Source organism: Mauremys mutica, chromosome 1 (genome assembly GCF_020497125.1).
Source record: "Mauremys mutica isolate MM-2020 ecotype Southern chromosome 1, ASM2049712v1, whole genome shotgun sequence".
Taxonomy (NCBI): Eukaryota; Metazoa; Chordata; order Testudines; family Geoemydidae; genus Mauremys; species Mauremys mutica.
Window position 1 is genome coordinate 137,495,946 of NC_059072.1, and position 15,928 is coordinate 137,511,873.

The 15,928-nt window shown below is 48.2% G+C and overlaps 1 protein-coding gene across 7 annotated transcripts in view; it reads left to right on the top strand.

The window, feature by feature from the left end:
- LOC123355412 (C->U-editing enzyme APOBEC-1-like) overlaps positions 1–15,928 on the top strand; it is a 37,362-nt gene that overhangs the window by 19,108 nt on the left and 2,326 nt on the right. For 2 of the 7 annotated variants that reach the window (XM_044997876.1, XM_044997884.1), the window contains exons 3-6: positions 11,727–11,819; positions 13,337–13,364; positions 13,664–14,064; positions 15,046–15,173. In XM_044997876.1, the coding sequence (XP_044853811.1) occupies positions 11,727–11,819; positions 13,337–13,364; positions 13,664–14,064; positions 15,046–15,173 (650 nt within the window). Of the gene's footprint in view, positions 1–2,641; positions 2,807–3,944; positions 3,964–10,538; positions 11,820–13,336; positions 13,538–13,663; positions 14,065–15,045; positions 15,174–15,928 lie in introns of those variants that run through there. The other 5 variants (XM_044997930.1, XM_044997921.1, XM_044997938.1 and 2 more) reach the window with 5 other exon arrangements.

Sequence of the window (15,928 nt, forward strand, 5' to 3'; positions counted from 1 at the left end):
TGGGAGTCAATTAAATTGAAAAGCATTTGCAGTGGCTTTTACTAACCAAGTGATGTTTAATTTTTAAGAGTTAATTTTCTAGTGCTAAATTTATCAGTGAACATAAATTAATATTCAGTGTGCCCATAACTGAGAATTTCCATACTGTTTCACATTTAATTATAATGCTATTTTATAGCTGTTTCTGTAAGCAGGGAATAACATTTATTAAATAGTAATACCACCTGAATTTCTTTCTGGTCATGACTAGGGCTGTCGATTAATCACAGTTAACTCATGCAATTAACTCAAAAAATTAATTGTGATTAATTGCAGTTTTAATTACACTTTTAAACAATAGAATACCTATTGAAATTTATTAAATCTTTTGGATGATTTTCTACATTTTCATATACATTATATTCTGTTGTAAATGGGCCGACTCACCCCTGCAGCACCTCCTACTGGTCATCCTCAGGAATTAGCTCAGTCCAGTATCCAGAGCGCCCTCTGCAGGCTGGTGATCACCTGTCTGCTACTGGCCCCATGTCCCTCCCAGGACCCCGGTGCCCCTTTAACTGGGTCTCCCCCTCCCCAAGGAACCCCCACCCCACTATCCCCACTTTGCCTCAGTATTGGCTACTGCCCAGTCTCCATCTCACCCCTGTTCACTGGGGCAGACTGCAGTATCCGTCACTCATCATAGGCAAAGGGGTTTGGACCTGCTGCCTTTGCCTACCCCTGGGTTGCCCCCTGCAACCCCCAGTACCTTTTGGCCTAAAGCTAGGCTGCAGCCTGGGGCTTTCCAGGCAGGAGCTCCCCAGCTCCTTTGCCTTTCCCCAGCCCTGCTCCACTCAGGTACCCTGTGCAGCCAGGCCCTCCTCCCTCTACAGGCAGAGGGAGATTGTTTGGGCTCCTGGCTCACAGCCTTGTATAGGGGCCAGCTGTGGCCTGATTGGGGTGTGGCCCAGCTGCGTCCACTTCCCCAATCAGCCCAGCTTTGAGAGCAGCAGCTCTCAAGCCCTGCCAGGCCACTTTTAAACCTCTCAGGGCAGGAGCGGGTACCCAACTCACTACATCTTTGTTGTAATTGAAATCAAAGTGTATATTATTTTTTATTACTAATATTTGCACTGTAAAAATGATAAACAAAAGAAATAATATTTTTCAGTTCATCTCATACAAGTACTGCAGTGTAATCTCTTTGTTGTTAGAGTGCAACTTACAAATGTAGATTTTGTTTATGTTATATAACTGCACTCAAAAACAAAACAATGTAAAACTTCACTCAGTCCTACTTCTTGTTCAGCCAATTGCTAAGACAAATAAGTTTGTTTACATTTACAGGAGATAATACTGCCCTCTTCTTATTTACAATGTCACTGAACTCCGTGGGGGAGAATTGTATGTTCCCTGCTCTGTTTTACCTGCATTTTGCCATATATTTCATATTATAGCAGTCTCGGATGATTACCCAGCACATGTTCATTTTAAGAACACTTTCACTGTAGATTTCACAAAACGCAAAGAAGGTACCTATGTGAGATTTTTAACCGACCCAAGGTTTAAGAATCTGAAGTACCTTCCAAAATCTGAGAAGTCTTAAAAGAGCAACAACTCCAATGCGGAAACTACAAAACCCGAACCACCAAAAAAGAAAATCAACCCTCTGCTGGTGGGATCTGACTCAGATGATGAAAATGATCATGCATTGGTCTGCACTGCTTTGGATTGTTACTGAACAGAACACATCCTCAGCATAGATGCATGTCCACTGGAATAGTGGTTGAAGCATGAAGGGACATGAATCTTTAGTGTATCTAGCAGGTAAATATTTTGTGACACAGGCTACAACAGGGCCATGCAAACACCTGTTCTCACTTTCAGGTGACATTGTAAACAAGAGGGGAGCATTATCTTCTGCAAATGTAAAGAAACTTGTTTTCCTGAGTGACTGACTGAATAATAAGTAGGCCTGAATAGAGTAGCAGGCTCTAAAATTTTACATTGTTTTATTTTTGAATGCAGGTTTTGTTGTTGTTTTTAAATAATTCTACATTTCTAAGTTCAACTTGCAGGATATAGAGATTGCACTACAGTACTTGTATTTGGTGAATTGAAAATTACTATTTATTTTGTTTATTTACAGTGAAAATACTTGTAATCAAAAATAAATATCAAGTAAGAACTGAACACTTTGTATTCTGTGTTGTAATTGAAATCAATATATTTGAAAATGTAAAAAACATCCAAAATGTTTCAATAAATGGTATTCTGTTATTGTTTAACTGTGTAATTAATCACAACTAATTTTATTAATCGCTTGCCAGCCCTAATATGGGACTTGGATGTGCTGGTGTGAACACTCTGGCTCTGGCAGAATTTTAGCAAGTGGGAATGTAAGGGGACTGTTGGCTGCTTACTGAAACTCAGTGGGGTGTTTTGATTGGCCCTCTCCCAGTCCCAAAACAAAGGGGAAGGGCCAATAAGAAATCAAGTTCCTGAGACTGACAGTCCCCAGGCCAATGGAGAGAGGCCAGTGCTCCAGAGCAGCCTGATTGACAGGGCAGGGAGGCCAATGAGGGGCTCAGGAGCTCAGGGCCCTATCCTCGATGTGAGCTGGGAGCAGCAGCCAGCACTGGAGGGCGGGAGAAGCAGTGGCCTGAAGGCAGAGCTGGGCTGGAACCCGGCAGCAGCAGCAGCAGCAGGGGAGCAGGCGCGGGAGCAGCCCAGCCACGCCGAGCTGAGTGGTGACAGGGGGAGCTGCAGGCCCAGAGCTGGGGAGCAGCCGCCTGCTGTGCCCCAAGTGACACCGGAGCCGGGTGCGGTGAGCGGCTGGGGGAGCGAGGGGGGCCCTGGGCAGAGAGCCCAGCGCAGGGAGCCAGAGCCAGACAGGAGGCCTTGCAGGCTGGACTTGGAGGGTGATTGTGACTCTGACCGGGGGAGGATGACACTGAGGAGAAGGGTCCTGTTCCCTACAGCTTGAGGGCATGTGGCCACCACCAGAGCAGGTGTCTGACCCGCGGTATCACTGCAGGCAGCCAGGGCCTGGGAAGGAAGTCTGGGAGGTGTGAGGAACAGACTGTGACCTTTCCAGAGACGCTGGTTGTGGTGTCCCTGTGCCACAGAACGGGGTGACGTGTTTTCCTTTAACCCTTCCCATTTTTTCCTTATTATTTGACAATTGCTGTTTAATAAATTGTATTTGCTTTGAGCCATGGGTGGCACCTTCCCTGGCGCTGCTGTTGACCCACTGCTAGACGCCTTGGCCACGGTGCCACCGGCCCTTTCCCGAGATCCACGCCACTTCCTCCACTCCACCTCTACCCCCTAAGTCCCTGCTGCTCACCGTGTCCCTCCTCCTTGGGACGGGGGAGTGAGGAGGGACGTGGAGAGCCAGCAGCCGGTGGACTGAGGAGGCTCGGCCAGGCACTGGGATTGGAGGCAGGGGGTGCCTTCAGGGGCTGGAGGAGCTGGCGCTTGGCCGGGCCCAACTCTGGCGGGGGGAAGGGGAGGGAGTTGGTGGCTTGGCCTGGTGCTCGGGGGTGAGGGGAGGGCAGTGGGTTGGGGAGAGCTGGTGGTGGTGGCTCGGCCTGATGTGGGCGGGCGGGCTGGGACTCTTTTGGTCATGGGGGCCCCTCAGGGCTTCTCCTTTTATGGGTGTATGTGTTTTTTTCCGGGTTCTGGTGTGTGGGAGAGGGGGGCCTTGGGTGGAAGGGGTGGGACCGGTGGGCTAGCCTCCCCAGGGTGGGGGTTCACTCGCTGCCCATGCTTTGAACTATATGTAATGATCAGTGGGTCAGGGAAGTGTCTGGTGTGAAGAGCTTACCCTGGAGTGAGGACACCCTCGACGCTGTCCTAAGTGACCATGACAAGACGCGGTCAAGCCTCCCAGGAATACCGGGCACAGCCTTGTTGGGGTTATGAGGACTCTGCCACACCAGAGAGCGTAAGGGGAGTCCTTGAAGTCAGGCAGGCCTCTGGGTAAGCGCAGTGGAGCAAGGACTCAAATCCTTTGCAAGTCCATTTTACCAGGGTAGTATATAAGCCAGGAAAGTTTCTCACTGCGGGAGCATTCCCCCGCTCACACATATACATCAGTCTCTCTCTCTCTCTGAGGCCTCTGAACTTAATTGGAAGTGATCCATTTGGGAAGATCTTGAATGCTGTAGTCCAGCCTAGGAGACGACACCCTGCCATGGTGCCTTGGGGTGGCGGGGAGAGAGCTTTCACTTTCAGGGAATGCAAAGAGAGCGTGCGATGGGCTCCATTTTGGAGAGGAGCTGAGATTGCTTGGTGGAGCTCTGTCCAAGCCACAAGCTGCCATTAGAAAGCCAGAAGCTGCTGCTGAGAGCCTGCTCAGGCTTTGATGAAGCAAGGAGCCTCAGAGGCTGTTGTGGGCTTCCTTGGAGCCCAGGCAGAGACTCACTGTTGTTGTGCCCAGAGCTGGCTTATGTGGGGCCTGTAGTGAAGGTGTAACTATGCTGGTTTGGAGGGATTTGCAGTCAGTCCTGCCTTCCTCAGGGTGTCCAGGACCGCTTCCACCTTCTCCACGTGCGTCTACCAGTCGGGGCTATATATGATGACATCGTCAAGATAGGCTGCCGCATACTTTCCATGGGGTCGCAACACTTTGTCCATTAGCCGTTGGAAAGTAGCGGGGGCCCCATGCAACCCAAAGGGGAGAACAGTGTACTGATATAGTCCTTCTGGAGTTGCAAAGGCTGTCTTCTCCTTGTCAGCCTTGGCCAGGGGGATCTGCCAATAGCTCTTGGTAATGTCAAGGGTAGACATAAACCATGCTTTTCCCAATCTGTCAATCAGCTCATCTAACCTGGGTATAGGGTACGCATCAAATTGGGACACCTTATTCAGCTTGCGGAAGTCATTGCAGAACCTCATACTGCCGTCAGGCTTAGGCACTAAAACCATGGGACTGTATCATTGGCTATGAGATTCTTCGATGACTCCTAAGGTCAGCATCTTCCTGACCTCTTTCCTAATCTCTTCTCTCTTGGCCTCCGGGATCCAGTATGGCTTGACGTTCACCTTCACTCCAGGCTCTTTGAGGACGTGATGGTGAACCTCAGTAGTCCTGCCTGGCTTTTCCGAGAACACATCCTGGTGGTGTGTGATCAGGCTGATCACTTCTGATCGTTGTTCCGGAGTCAACTCTAGGGATATTCCCACCAGGTCAGGCTGGCTGCTTTTAGGGGATGGTGCTCCCAGCGCAACCACTGGAGCTTCTCTATCCTGCCAAGGTTTCAGCAGATTTATATGGTAGATCTGCTCCAGCTTCCGGCGACCTGGCTGTCAGACCTTATAGTCGACTTCTCTTATAGCTTCTATTACCTCGTATGGCCCCTGCCACCTGGCCAGGAACTTGCTCTCCGCCGTGGATATGAGCACCATCACCCGGTCCCCCACCTGGAACTTCCAGGTTGCTGCTTGGCGATTGTAGTACGTCCGTTGTGCCCCTTGGGCCTTCTCCATGTGTTCGCGCACAAGAGGGGCGACTCAGGCTATTCTGTCTTTCATCTGCAAGACATGTTCAATGTTTGCCCAGGGTTCGGCTATTCTTCCCAGTCTTCTTTAGCCAGGTCCAGTATGCCCCTGGGGTGGTGACCATATAATAGCTTGAAGGGGGAGAATCCAGTGGAAGCCTGAGGAACCTCCATTGTGGCAAACAGCACGTAAGGCAGCAGGGCGTCCCAGTCTTTCCCGTCACAACTAATCACTTTCCGTAACATGTTTTTCAATGTCCTATTAAAACGTTCGACAAGGCCATCGGTCTGGGGATGGTAGACCGATGTTCTAAGGGTCCATATGTGGAGCATTGTACATAGGTCCTTTATTAGCTTAGACACAAAGGGGGTCCCTTAGTCCATCAGGATCTCCTTAGGTATTCCTACTCTGGAAAAAATCTGGACTAATTCTTTGGCTATGGTCTTGGACATGGTATTCTGTAGGGGTACAGCCTCGGGGCATCGGGTGGCATAATCTAATACCACTAGAATGTACTGATGGCCCCGGGCTGACTTCTCCAGTGGCCCTACTATGTCCATAGCTGTTCGCTCAAATGGGATCTCGATAATTGGTAGAGGTACCAGAGGGGCCCTTAAGTGTGGTCGGGGCCCATGTATCTGGCATTCCGGACAGGAGGTACAATATCGCCGGACGGCCGCATAAATGCCAGGCCAAAAAAACCTCTGTAGAATCTGATCAAGGGTCTTATCTACCCCTAGATGGCCCCCGAACAGATGGCTGTGGGTCAGATCCATTACGGCCCTCTGATGCTTCTGTGGGACCAAGAGTTGTTCTATGACTTGCTCTTGGACCCGGACTACTCTGTGTAGCAGATCGTTCTTAATCATATAATATGGACCTTGGCCCTTAACTCTCCCCTCAATGGGGACCCCATTTACCTCGACTACTTCTTTACGAATATTGTTGTATATGGGATCATTGGCCTGATCCTGACCAAAATTCCCGAGTGCGGTCCCCATTTGTCCAAACTCGGGCGGGTCTACCTCCATCTCCCCCTCGGGGAAAGCCCCTGGGGAACCAGGTCCAGTGATAGGGTTGTTGATGGCCGACCCAGTCCCGCTGTCAGCTAAGCCCCTTCTTTCCCCTACAAGCATAGACTTCTGGCACTGGGTCAGGATCCTCATCCCCCTTCTTTTATCTACCCTCCATTCCCTCCGAGTCTTCCTGGACTTCCCCGGAGGGGAGAACAAATTCTGGCTAAATTCATGGAAGGCTGGAGGGGGGTTAACTGTCTGGGCCACCCCCGGGTCCCAGGGTCATTATTTTCTTCTACCTCCTCCCCGGGGAGCAGGCTATCAAACCCCGGGAAGTCTCGTCCGATAAAGACAGGGTAGGGGAGTTTCAGAATTACTCCCACCGTTAACTTAGTGGGGTTTCCAAGAACTTCTATTTTTATGGGGATGGTTGGATAATAGTTGACATCCCCATGCACACAGGATATTCCCGAGCATTTGGCCCGGGATAGTTGGTCCTGCCCAACCAGCTTCCCCGAGACTAACGTGATTGCACTTCCCGAGTCTACTAACGCTGTGGTTTCTATACCATTCATCTTAACGGGCCTAGTGTATCTACGAGGGACCATCACAACCCCGACTAGACTTATTAGATCACATGATCCCCCTATATTTCCCAGTTCACATTGCATAGGTTCTCCTAAATTTGGGCATTGGGCAGCGATATGTCCCAATTCACAGGCATAACATCGGTACCTCGCTCGGGACAGCGTCCTATTTTTTGGGCTGCTGGGTTTATCCCCTGAGTCTTTCTCCCTCAGTCCTCAAGTCTCTCTGGGACCTCCGGCTGCTCTTCCGCCTCCTTCTTCCCCTCCATTGTCCGGCCTGGTGCTAGGACAAACCGGGGCCTCGGCGCAGAGACTGGTCTCCGATTCTGGCGCCTTCCTTCCCCAATGGTCCAAGAAAATTCTTGGGCTGCTAAGTGTCTCTCTATGAGGGCAACTAGTTCATAAGAGGAGGGATCATTTTGGCGGATCCACCCTCATATGTCTGGCGGCAACCCCCTCATGTACCTGTCCAACACCAGGATTTCCACTACCTTCTCCGGCCCATGGGTCTCGGGATAGAACCACTTCCGGGTGAGGTGGATCAAGTCAAATAGCTGGGACCTTGGCGCTTTGTCGTCCCGGTACTTCCTCTCGTGGAAGCGCTGGGCCCTTATGGCCGGCGTCATGCCTGACCTCACCAGGATTTCTGCCATCAGCTGGGGGTAATCCATAGCTGCTTCTGTGGTCATGTCGAAATAGGCATAAGAACATAAGAAAGGCCGTACCGGGTCAGACCAAAGGTCCATCTAGCCCAGTATCTGTCTACCGACAGTGGCCAATGCCAGGTGCCCCAGAGGGAGTGAACCTAACAGGCAATGATCAAGTGACCTCTCTCCTGCCATCCATCTCCATCCTCTGACGAACAGAGGCTAGGGACACCAGTCTTACCCATCCTGGCTAATAGCCATTTATGGACTTAGCCACCATGAATTTATCCAGTCCCCTTTTAAACATTGTTATAGTCCTAGCCTTCACAACCTCCTCAGGTAAGGAGTTCCACAAGTTGACTGTGCACTGCGTGAAGAAGAACTTCCTTTTATTTGTTTTAAACCTGCTGCCTATTAATTTCATTTGGTGACCCCTAGTTCTTGTATTATGGGAATAAGTAAATAACTTTTCCTTATCCACTTTCTCAACATCACTCATGATTTTATATACTTCTATCATGTCCCCCCTTAGTCTTCTCTTTTCCAAGCTGAAGAGTCCTAGCCTCTTTAATCTTTCCTCGTATGGGACCCTCTCAAAACCCCTAATCATTTTAGTTGCCCTTTTCTGAACCTTTTCTAGTGCTAGAATATCTTTTTCGAGGTGAGGAGACCACATCTGTACACAGTATTTGAGATGTGGGCGTACCATGGATTTATATAAGGGCAATAATATATTCTCAGTCTTATTCTCTATTCCCTTTTTAATGATTCCTAACATCCTGTTTGCTTTTTTGACCGCCTCTGCACACTGCGTGGACATCTTCAGAGAACTATCCACGATGACGCCAAGATCTTTTTCCTGACTCGTTGTAGCTAAATTAGCCCCCATCATGTTGTATGTATAGTTGGGGTTATTTTTTCCAATGTGCATTACTTTACATTTATCCACATTAAATTTCATTTGCCATTTTGTTGCCCAATCACTTAGTTTTGTGAGATCTTTTTGAAGTTCTTCACAATCTGCTTTGGTCTTAACTATCTTGAGAAGTTTAGTATCATCTGCAAACTTGGCCACCTCACTGTTTACCCCTTTCTCCAGATGCCTCTCCACACAGGAATGGAGCCAGGATGCCTGCCCACTGGTCTTGGGGCCAGGCCTCCCACCGTGCCGTCCTCTTGAATGCAAGGAGATATGGCTCTATATCATCGTCCATTGTCATCTTCTGTAAATGGTTGCTTGCCCTCAGCGGCCGGGTCCCCTGGAGCCCGTGCATCAGCGTGGTCAGGGCTTTCAACTTGTTCATTACTTCATTCAGGGTAGCTCGATCTTGGGCCGCCTGGTTCATCAGCAATTGGTTTGTCTCCTGTTGGACACGTACTGACTCTTGCTGGACCACCATTTGTACTCTGGTAGCCTCTTGTTAGGCCGCAGTGACCTGTATCAACGCCTTGACTACGTCCACCATATTTATTGTTTTTGTGTGATTTAACTTGCCCTGAGATGGCTTGCCACAGAGCCTCACTCACTATACCATCCCACTCCTAACACCACGTGTGGCAAAGTACCTTCTTCCCCTCAGCAGGCTCAGTCCTTTTTGCCTTGGAGACACAGGCTTGGGCAAAGCAAATCCTTCTAGGTAGCACAGGGTCTGTCTATTCCTTCCCTCGGTCAGTCCCTTGTGCTTCCCTGCTTCTCTCACTCTCACCACCCCCCACTTCCACACCGGGGAGGATTTAAAAAGGTGTCAAGTAGTTGGTGCCAGCTGAACCTAATTAGTTCCCTGGTAACTCCTTTTCCAGCTGAACCTTATTTCCCCATGGTTTTCTTTCCTCAGTGGATTGGGAGAGGCCTTTTAACCCCTGGCACTAATTACTACGCCGCCCCCCCCCCACACCTCTGCTCCTTTGTAGCCATTTGTCCTGGGTTTGCCACAATACAGTAATGGCAAAGTTCTTGGTTCAGGCTTGTAGCAATGATGGAATAAGCTGCAGGTTCAAATCAAGTCTCTGGAGTACATCCCCAGCTGGGATGGGTCATCAGTCCTTTGTGTAGAGCAGTGGTTCCCAATGTGGTGGCGCCCGCGAGGGCATCTTAATGCGCCTGCGTCCTGGCCCCCAGGAGAGCACCCGCCGAAATGCCACGGCGGGGACGCCTCTCGATGACGCCGCTTGTCGCTGACAAGTGGTGTAATAGAGAGGCGTCGCTCCCGAATTTCAGCGGGGACGCCTCTCGATGACGTCGCTTGTTGACGGCAAGTGGCGTCATCGAGAGGCGTCGCCGCCGCGGCATTTCGGCGGGTGCTCCACCGCCGCTGTGGTCCTTCGGCTGGCGCCCGCCAGCCAAAAAGGTTGGGGACCACTGGTGTAGAGCTTCCGTTTATAGCAAAGCTCCTCCAGAGGTAAGAAGCAGGTTTGAAGACAAGATGGAGGAGCTGCAGCAGCTTTTTATATAGTCACTTGCCATATGGTTTCTGCTTTCTTTGTCCCAAAGACAAGCTGTCCATCACATGGCATGGAAAAACCTCAGAGTTCTGTCCATAGGCATGTCCCTGCATACCTTGTTGAGTCACAAGGTGTGTCTGCCTTCTCTCAAGGGGTCAATTGTATAGCTGATGGTGCTTAATGGGCCATCAAGCAGGCTAGGGAGAACTGACACCAACTTGTCTGGGGTGTCACCCAGAAGCATAGCACAAGTTTGAAATACAGACAGTATAGAGCCAATATTCATAACTTCAGCAACAAAAATGATATACACATAAAGACACCATAATCATAACCAGCAAACCATAACCTCTCCATAGACCCCTTACACGACAACCTTTATACAATATTTGCTGCAAATATATAACAGTGGTTGCAACAGTGATCTATAAAGTTAGATTATATCAATAACATCACAGAAGGCCATGTGAGTAACCACCACCCTCATTTGGGAAGGTGCTTGCAAGGGGAGGGGGATAGCAAAGAGACTTCAAGGGGTTGTCCTGAGAAGAGGTGGAGTGGTGTTGTCATCTAACCAGAGTTGCTGACATCTGGTTAAACAACTCCTGTCTTCAGAGTTGTGCAGCTTGGAATGATGCCAAATTAGAATTACTCTGCCTCTTGTTACCTTGGCTGGTCAGATTTAGTGGAGCAGCAGAGTGCTGTCCTCAGCATCATGATCTTCAAGTGCACCCACGCCAGCATTTACAACTCTGAAATCCAGACATCCGGGCTGGGGTAAATGGTGTCAGTGTAAATGCAAGTTAGGTACGTTTCATTCACTGCTGTAAACTATTTGTTAATTGATTTACCAAACTGCCCCCTGCTGATTTAAATTAGTTGTGACATTTAATCACAGTCTGTTATAGCATGTTTCCTTAAATTGTTAAGTAAAGCTGTGTTAACTCTAATCTAAGTGTCTATTGTTTATAATTGGTATTTTTGAGTTAGACCCAATGCACAGATTAGCTCAGGTTTCTTCCTGGAGGCTCCCAAGGAATGTCATTGTGTGTACAGGGCCCAGCTAGGAGGAGGCACTGCAAATTTTAGTTTCCTTTACAAGTAAAAAGACTGCAGCGGAGGGGTAGATAGAGGATTCCCTCCTATCCAACATCACCATTGGGATACTTCTTTACTGTCAACAGCATCAGGTGCCCGGGCATACAGGCAAGTGTTGCCAGCTGCCGACTAACCCAGGGAGGAAAGCAGGGAGGGAAGGAGGTTTACCGAAGTAATGCAGTTTACATCTGCTCTACTTTTGCTTCTGCTTCTGCCAATGGGAGTGCAGTTGGGGTGGGGTTGGCTGGGCCCAGTGGCCAATGGCAGGACAGGGAGTAGTTTTGAAGTGCTGCAGGGTTGGGTGGAGGCACAGGCACAGAGCTCAGGCAGTGTTTGGTGAAGGCAAGTTTAGGGCAGAGGAGGAGTAGAGCTGAGGCAGGATGCTCTCTGAAATTAACGAGAAAATGTTGGTCAGCATGCTGGGTTCTCTAATCTAATGTTTCTCTTATCAGGAATAGAAACTGAAAGGGAGAAACACACACCAGTAAAACAGGACACAGCCTGGGAGGCTGTAGTGAAAGCCATGGCCACTGGCTGGAACAGAGGTAAAGATGCAGCATGTGTGTGTGTGTGTGTGTGTATACATATATGCTTGTGTGTGTATATCCATACAGTATAAGTGTGCATTTATATGTGTTAAAGCCTATATAATTTTCTGGGCATAGAGATGTAAGTGCATCTGTATGGCTGTTGTGAATCTATGTATATAATATATAGTAGATCCCTCCATTCTGTTTGTCTCTGTGAGTTTACTTATGCCCAAACTGTACTTTTAGTTACTAACTTTTAATAAAGATAAAGTAACTGACAATAAAAAGATTTTCTTGCTTAAATCCCAAAAGAGTGCTTCTTACAAAAACAAAAGGTGAGAGAATACAGCAGAGCTGAGGCACTCTAGGTTACAAAGTACAAGAGGTACATGTACAAAGTTATAGAAAATATATATTTTTTTAAATTAGTACATCCCATTGGAGCCATCTTCCTTCAAACAGCTCAGATTTGTGTGTGTGTCTATATCTGTGTGTCTGTCTGTCTGGGCGTATCTATATTAGAAAACTTGCACCAGTGTAACTAAATCGTTACACTGGTGCAAGTTTCTTTATAGGTAAGAGCATGTGTTCTTTCTGGGCCTGCTCCAGAGCCCATTGAAGTCAAGGGGACTCTTTTCACTGATGTCAATGGGCTTTGGATCAGGCCATAGCTGAGTATGTGTCTGTGCATGTCTGGACATGTTTTGACTATCCCTGCATGCCTGTGTGTGGGCTCCCAGATTGAGTTGAAAATGGTAGAATCATGAAAATGGCAGAGAAGAAAGTGCTGATGAAGGAATTTTAAAGATACAGACTCTTTGTTACCACTAACTCCTGGTGCTGAGGGCAAAATGAGAAGTGTCCCTTGCAGTTTGCTCTCAGTGTTCCCATGGCATGTCAATCCTGTTTTGTCTTCTGAGATTCTCAATACAAATAACAAGGGATGGTTATTCTGTTCCAAAACAGAACCAACTTGAGCATGTCACCTGAGAAATCTCCATTTTGAAAACACTATTGTTAATTTTATTTTCAAATGTATTACTGGCAGCATCCACATTTTTAAATAAAATAAAAGTTTATAAAAAGAAGAAAGGAAAGAACCGATATTTGGGCATCAGTGGGATCTTACAGTTATAAATGACATTTTGAGTGTCTGAGTCCCATTGATTTTAATTAAGTTTGGGCCATGTGCTAGACATTATTATTAATGTTGTTATTTCATTATTTATTAATAATGATGATTTTTCACTGTTCCATAGTAAGTAATGGGCAATCTCCCTTCCCTACTCATGATTACATAAATGGCCATATTGAGAGCCAGAATGATCGCTTATCCACCTCCACTATCCTCAGGATACTGCACATGAGCAGGGAATTGCTTTCCACAGGAGGACTGATTAGAAACTGTCCATTGAGAACGAACAGTTGTAGGCCACATGGTCCCAGGGAGGATGCATTGGGAGGCCTCCCTTTTTCTGTCTTCCCCTATGTTTCTCTCTGTACAGCAGGTGACTCTATTCTCTTTCCCACAGATCATGTATCCAGAGGCATCACACAGGGGTGAGAATGAAAGCTCCATACCCACATCCTCCACAAGATTTACAGAGAAAGTGGGAGCTGGGAAGATTCAGATCTGACTCCCCTCTCATCAGTGTGACACCAGATTTAACTCTCCTTCCCTGCCTCTCTCTCTTTTCTTCCATCACTATCTCTGAGTCTCCCTCTATCCTTCCGTGAGTTCCCTTTCCATTTATCTGTGCTTCCTTCCCATCTCTCTCATTTTTAACTTGCTGTGCCTGGCAAGCTCTTAGCGATAAAGCTGCAATCAGTGACTCCTTGGGATCTCTCTCATGTTTCAGGTGGAAGATAAGCCAGGAGGATTTTGTGGAGAATTATGACCCAAGTGTCCTTCCAAGTGTGACTTACCTTCTCTATGAAATCAAGTGGAACCATCGCAGAAGGACCTGGCAAAGATGGATCTGTAGTGCTGGCGGTGAGCATGCTGAAACGTACTTCCTGAAAGATGTCTATAGAAAGCTAAGATCTAATCCTTTTGTCCACTGCTCCATCACCTGTTACATATCCTGGAGTCCCTGTGGGTACTGCTGCCAGGAGATCATGGATTTTCTGGAGAAAATGCCTAATTTGAATCTAGTCATTTATGTAGCACGGCTCTACTGGCACAAAGAGGAAACCAATCGTGAGGGTCTGTGGAACCTGGAGAATATTGGAGTGTCCATCCAAGTCATGGATCTCCCAGGTAATGACTCATAGAGTTAGAGGGTCTGGATGGTTCAGAGGGGCTTAGGGATGGGACTGGGGGCATTTTGCCCCTAGGTCACTGGTTCCAATTCATCCCTGGTCAGTGACCAGCTGAAGTTGTATATGAATTATGGAACCTCTCACTTCTAGGTCAACAGGTCTTGGGAGGATTGTGCAATGGGATGCAGAGCTTTGCCTCTTTTGGTCTGTGACTGAAAGACACTATCTGACAGCCATTTTGTGGCTTATGCAAAATGAGCTGGTGGTTGCAGGCAAATTCCTAGCAGGGCAGGTGACGATCACTAAAACCTCTATCCCTGCTGACACTTACTGATCCCCTTGTCTCAGCACAGAGGCTGAGGAGTGAATGAGCCGTGAAGAGTGAAAGCCCCTTTTACTGCTAGAAGTGGGAACTCAGAACTCAGGCAGTGCACATGGCTGAGCCCATGTGCATGGGTGAAGCTGCTTTGGCTGCCACTGTCTCTAATGTTCCATTCAGAGAATAAACAAAGAACACCAGCCTCCTTCAGGGTGCAGTCAGTCTGGCACAGCTCCACATTGCCAATTTCACCTGAGAACATATCATTATTTAAATGTAGGGGCATGTCTTTGAAGCTGTCTTTTAATCCAGCCCCAGTGTAAAATGGACTCATGCACTGATGCTGTGCTGTTGCTGCTAATTATGAAGAAACAGATGATATTTTACTCTCCCGTCGATACATAAATGACCTATCCGAGGTGAATAAGTGAGGGAAATATTGCAAGGCCAGTTTAATGAGGCCTCCCCTGGGCAGAAAGATGGAAAAGGCCAGGAGAGCATGAGTTCCAACTGCTTGGCTTCCGTCAGCTGGTTCTTCCTAAGGGTGATGTGTCTCCATGGCAGAAGCCCAATGCATGGCCTTGCTCCCTTGAGCCTGATTGATCTCTGAGTCCACTGATGTCTCCTTCAGCTCATAAGTGAATAGTTCCATTTCCCCAGATTATAGCTACTGTTGGACAACATTTGTTGACGATGAGGACAAGTATGAAGATGAAGATGATTATTGGCCCAGGCACTTTTCTCCATGGATAATGCTATATTCTCTCGAACTCCAGTCCATCCTTCAGGTCAGTGGAACTTTAGGGAGGGGGAAAGTGCATCCAGAAATGACCCACAGTCGCATGCAGAACCCAGTGTCTGAACTGGACATTTCCTTGATCTCCTTTGAAATGCAGCTGAGCTATAACACATGGTGATTCCCAGATGAGCTCATGGGGATGCTAAAAGGACAGGAAAAGGTTCTTCACATCTTTTGTGGCATTTAAACACCTCTGGGGTTTGCTTTATTTCAAAGCAGTATAAATGTAAAAAGTGTCCTGTCCTTTTAAAGGACAAACACAACAGGGTTTTCCTCAGCCAAAGTATAAAGCAAAGGTCTAGAGCAGGGGTGGCCAACCTGAGCCTGAGAAGGAGCCAGAATTTATGAATGTACATTGCCAAAGAGCCACAGTAACACGTCAGCAGCCCCCCATCAGCTCCCCAGCCCCCAGTGCCTCCCGCCTGCTCCCACCAATCAGCGCCTACTTCCCCCTCCCACCGCAATCAGCTGTTTCATGTGCGCATGAGGCTATGGTGGGAGGGGAGAGGAGCGAGGGCATGGCAGGCTTGGGGGAAGGGGTGGAGTGGGGGCAGGGCTTGGGACAGAGCAGGGGGTTGAGCAGTGAGCACCCCCCAGCACATTGGAAAGTTAGCATCTATAGCTCCAGCCCCGGAGTCAGTGCCTAGGTAAGGAGCCGCATATTAACTTCTGAAGAGCCACATGCGGCTCCGGAGCCACAGGTTGGTCACCCCTGGTCTAGAGCATGGGTAGGCAAGTTCCAGA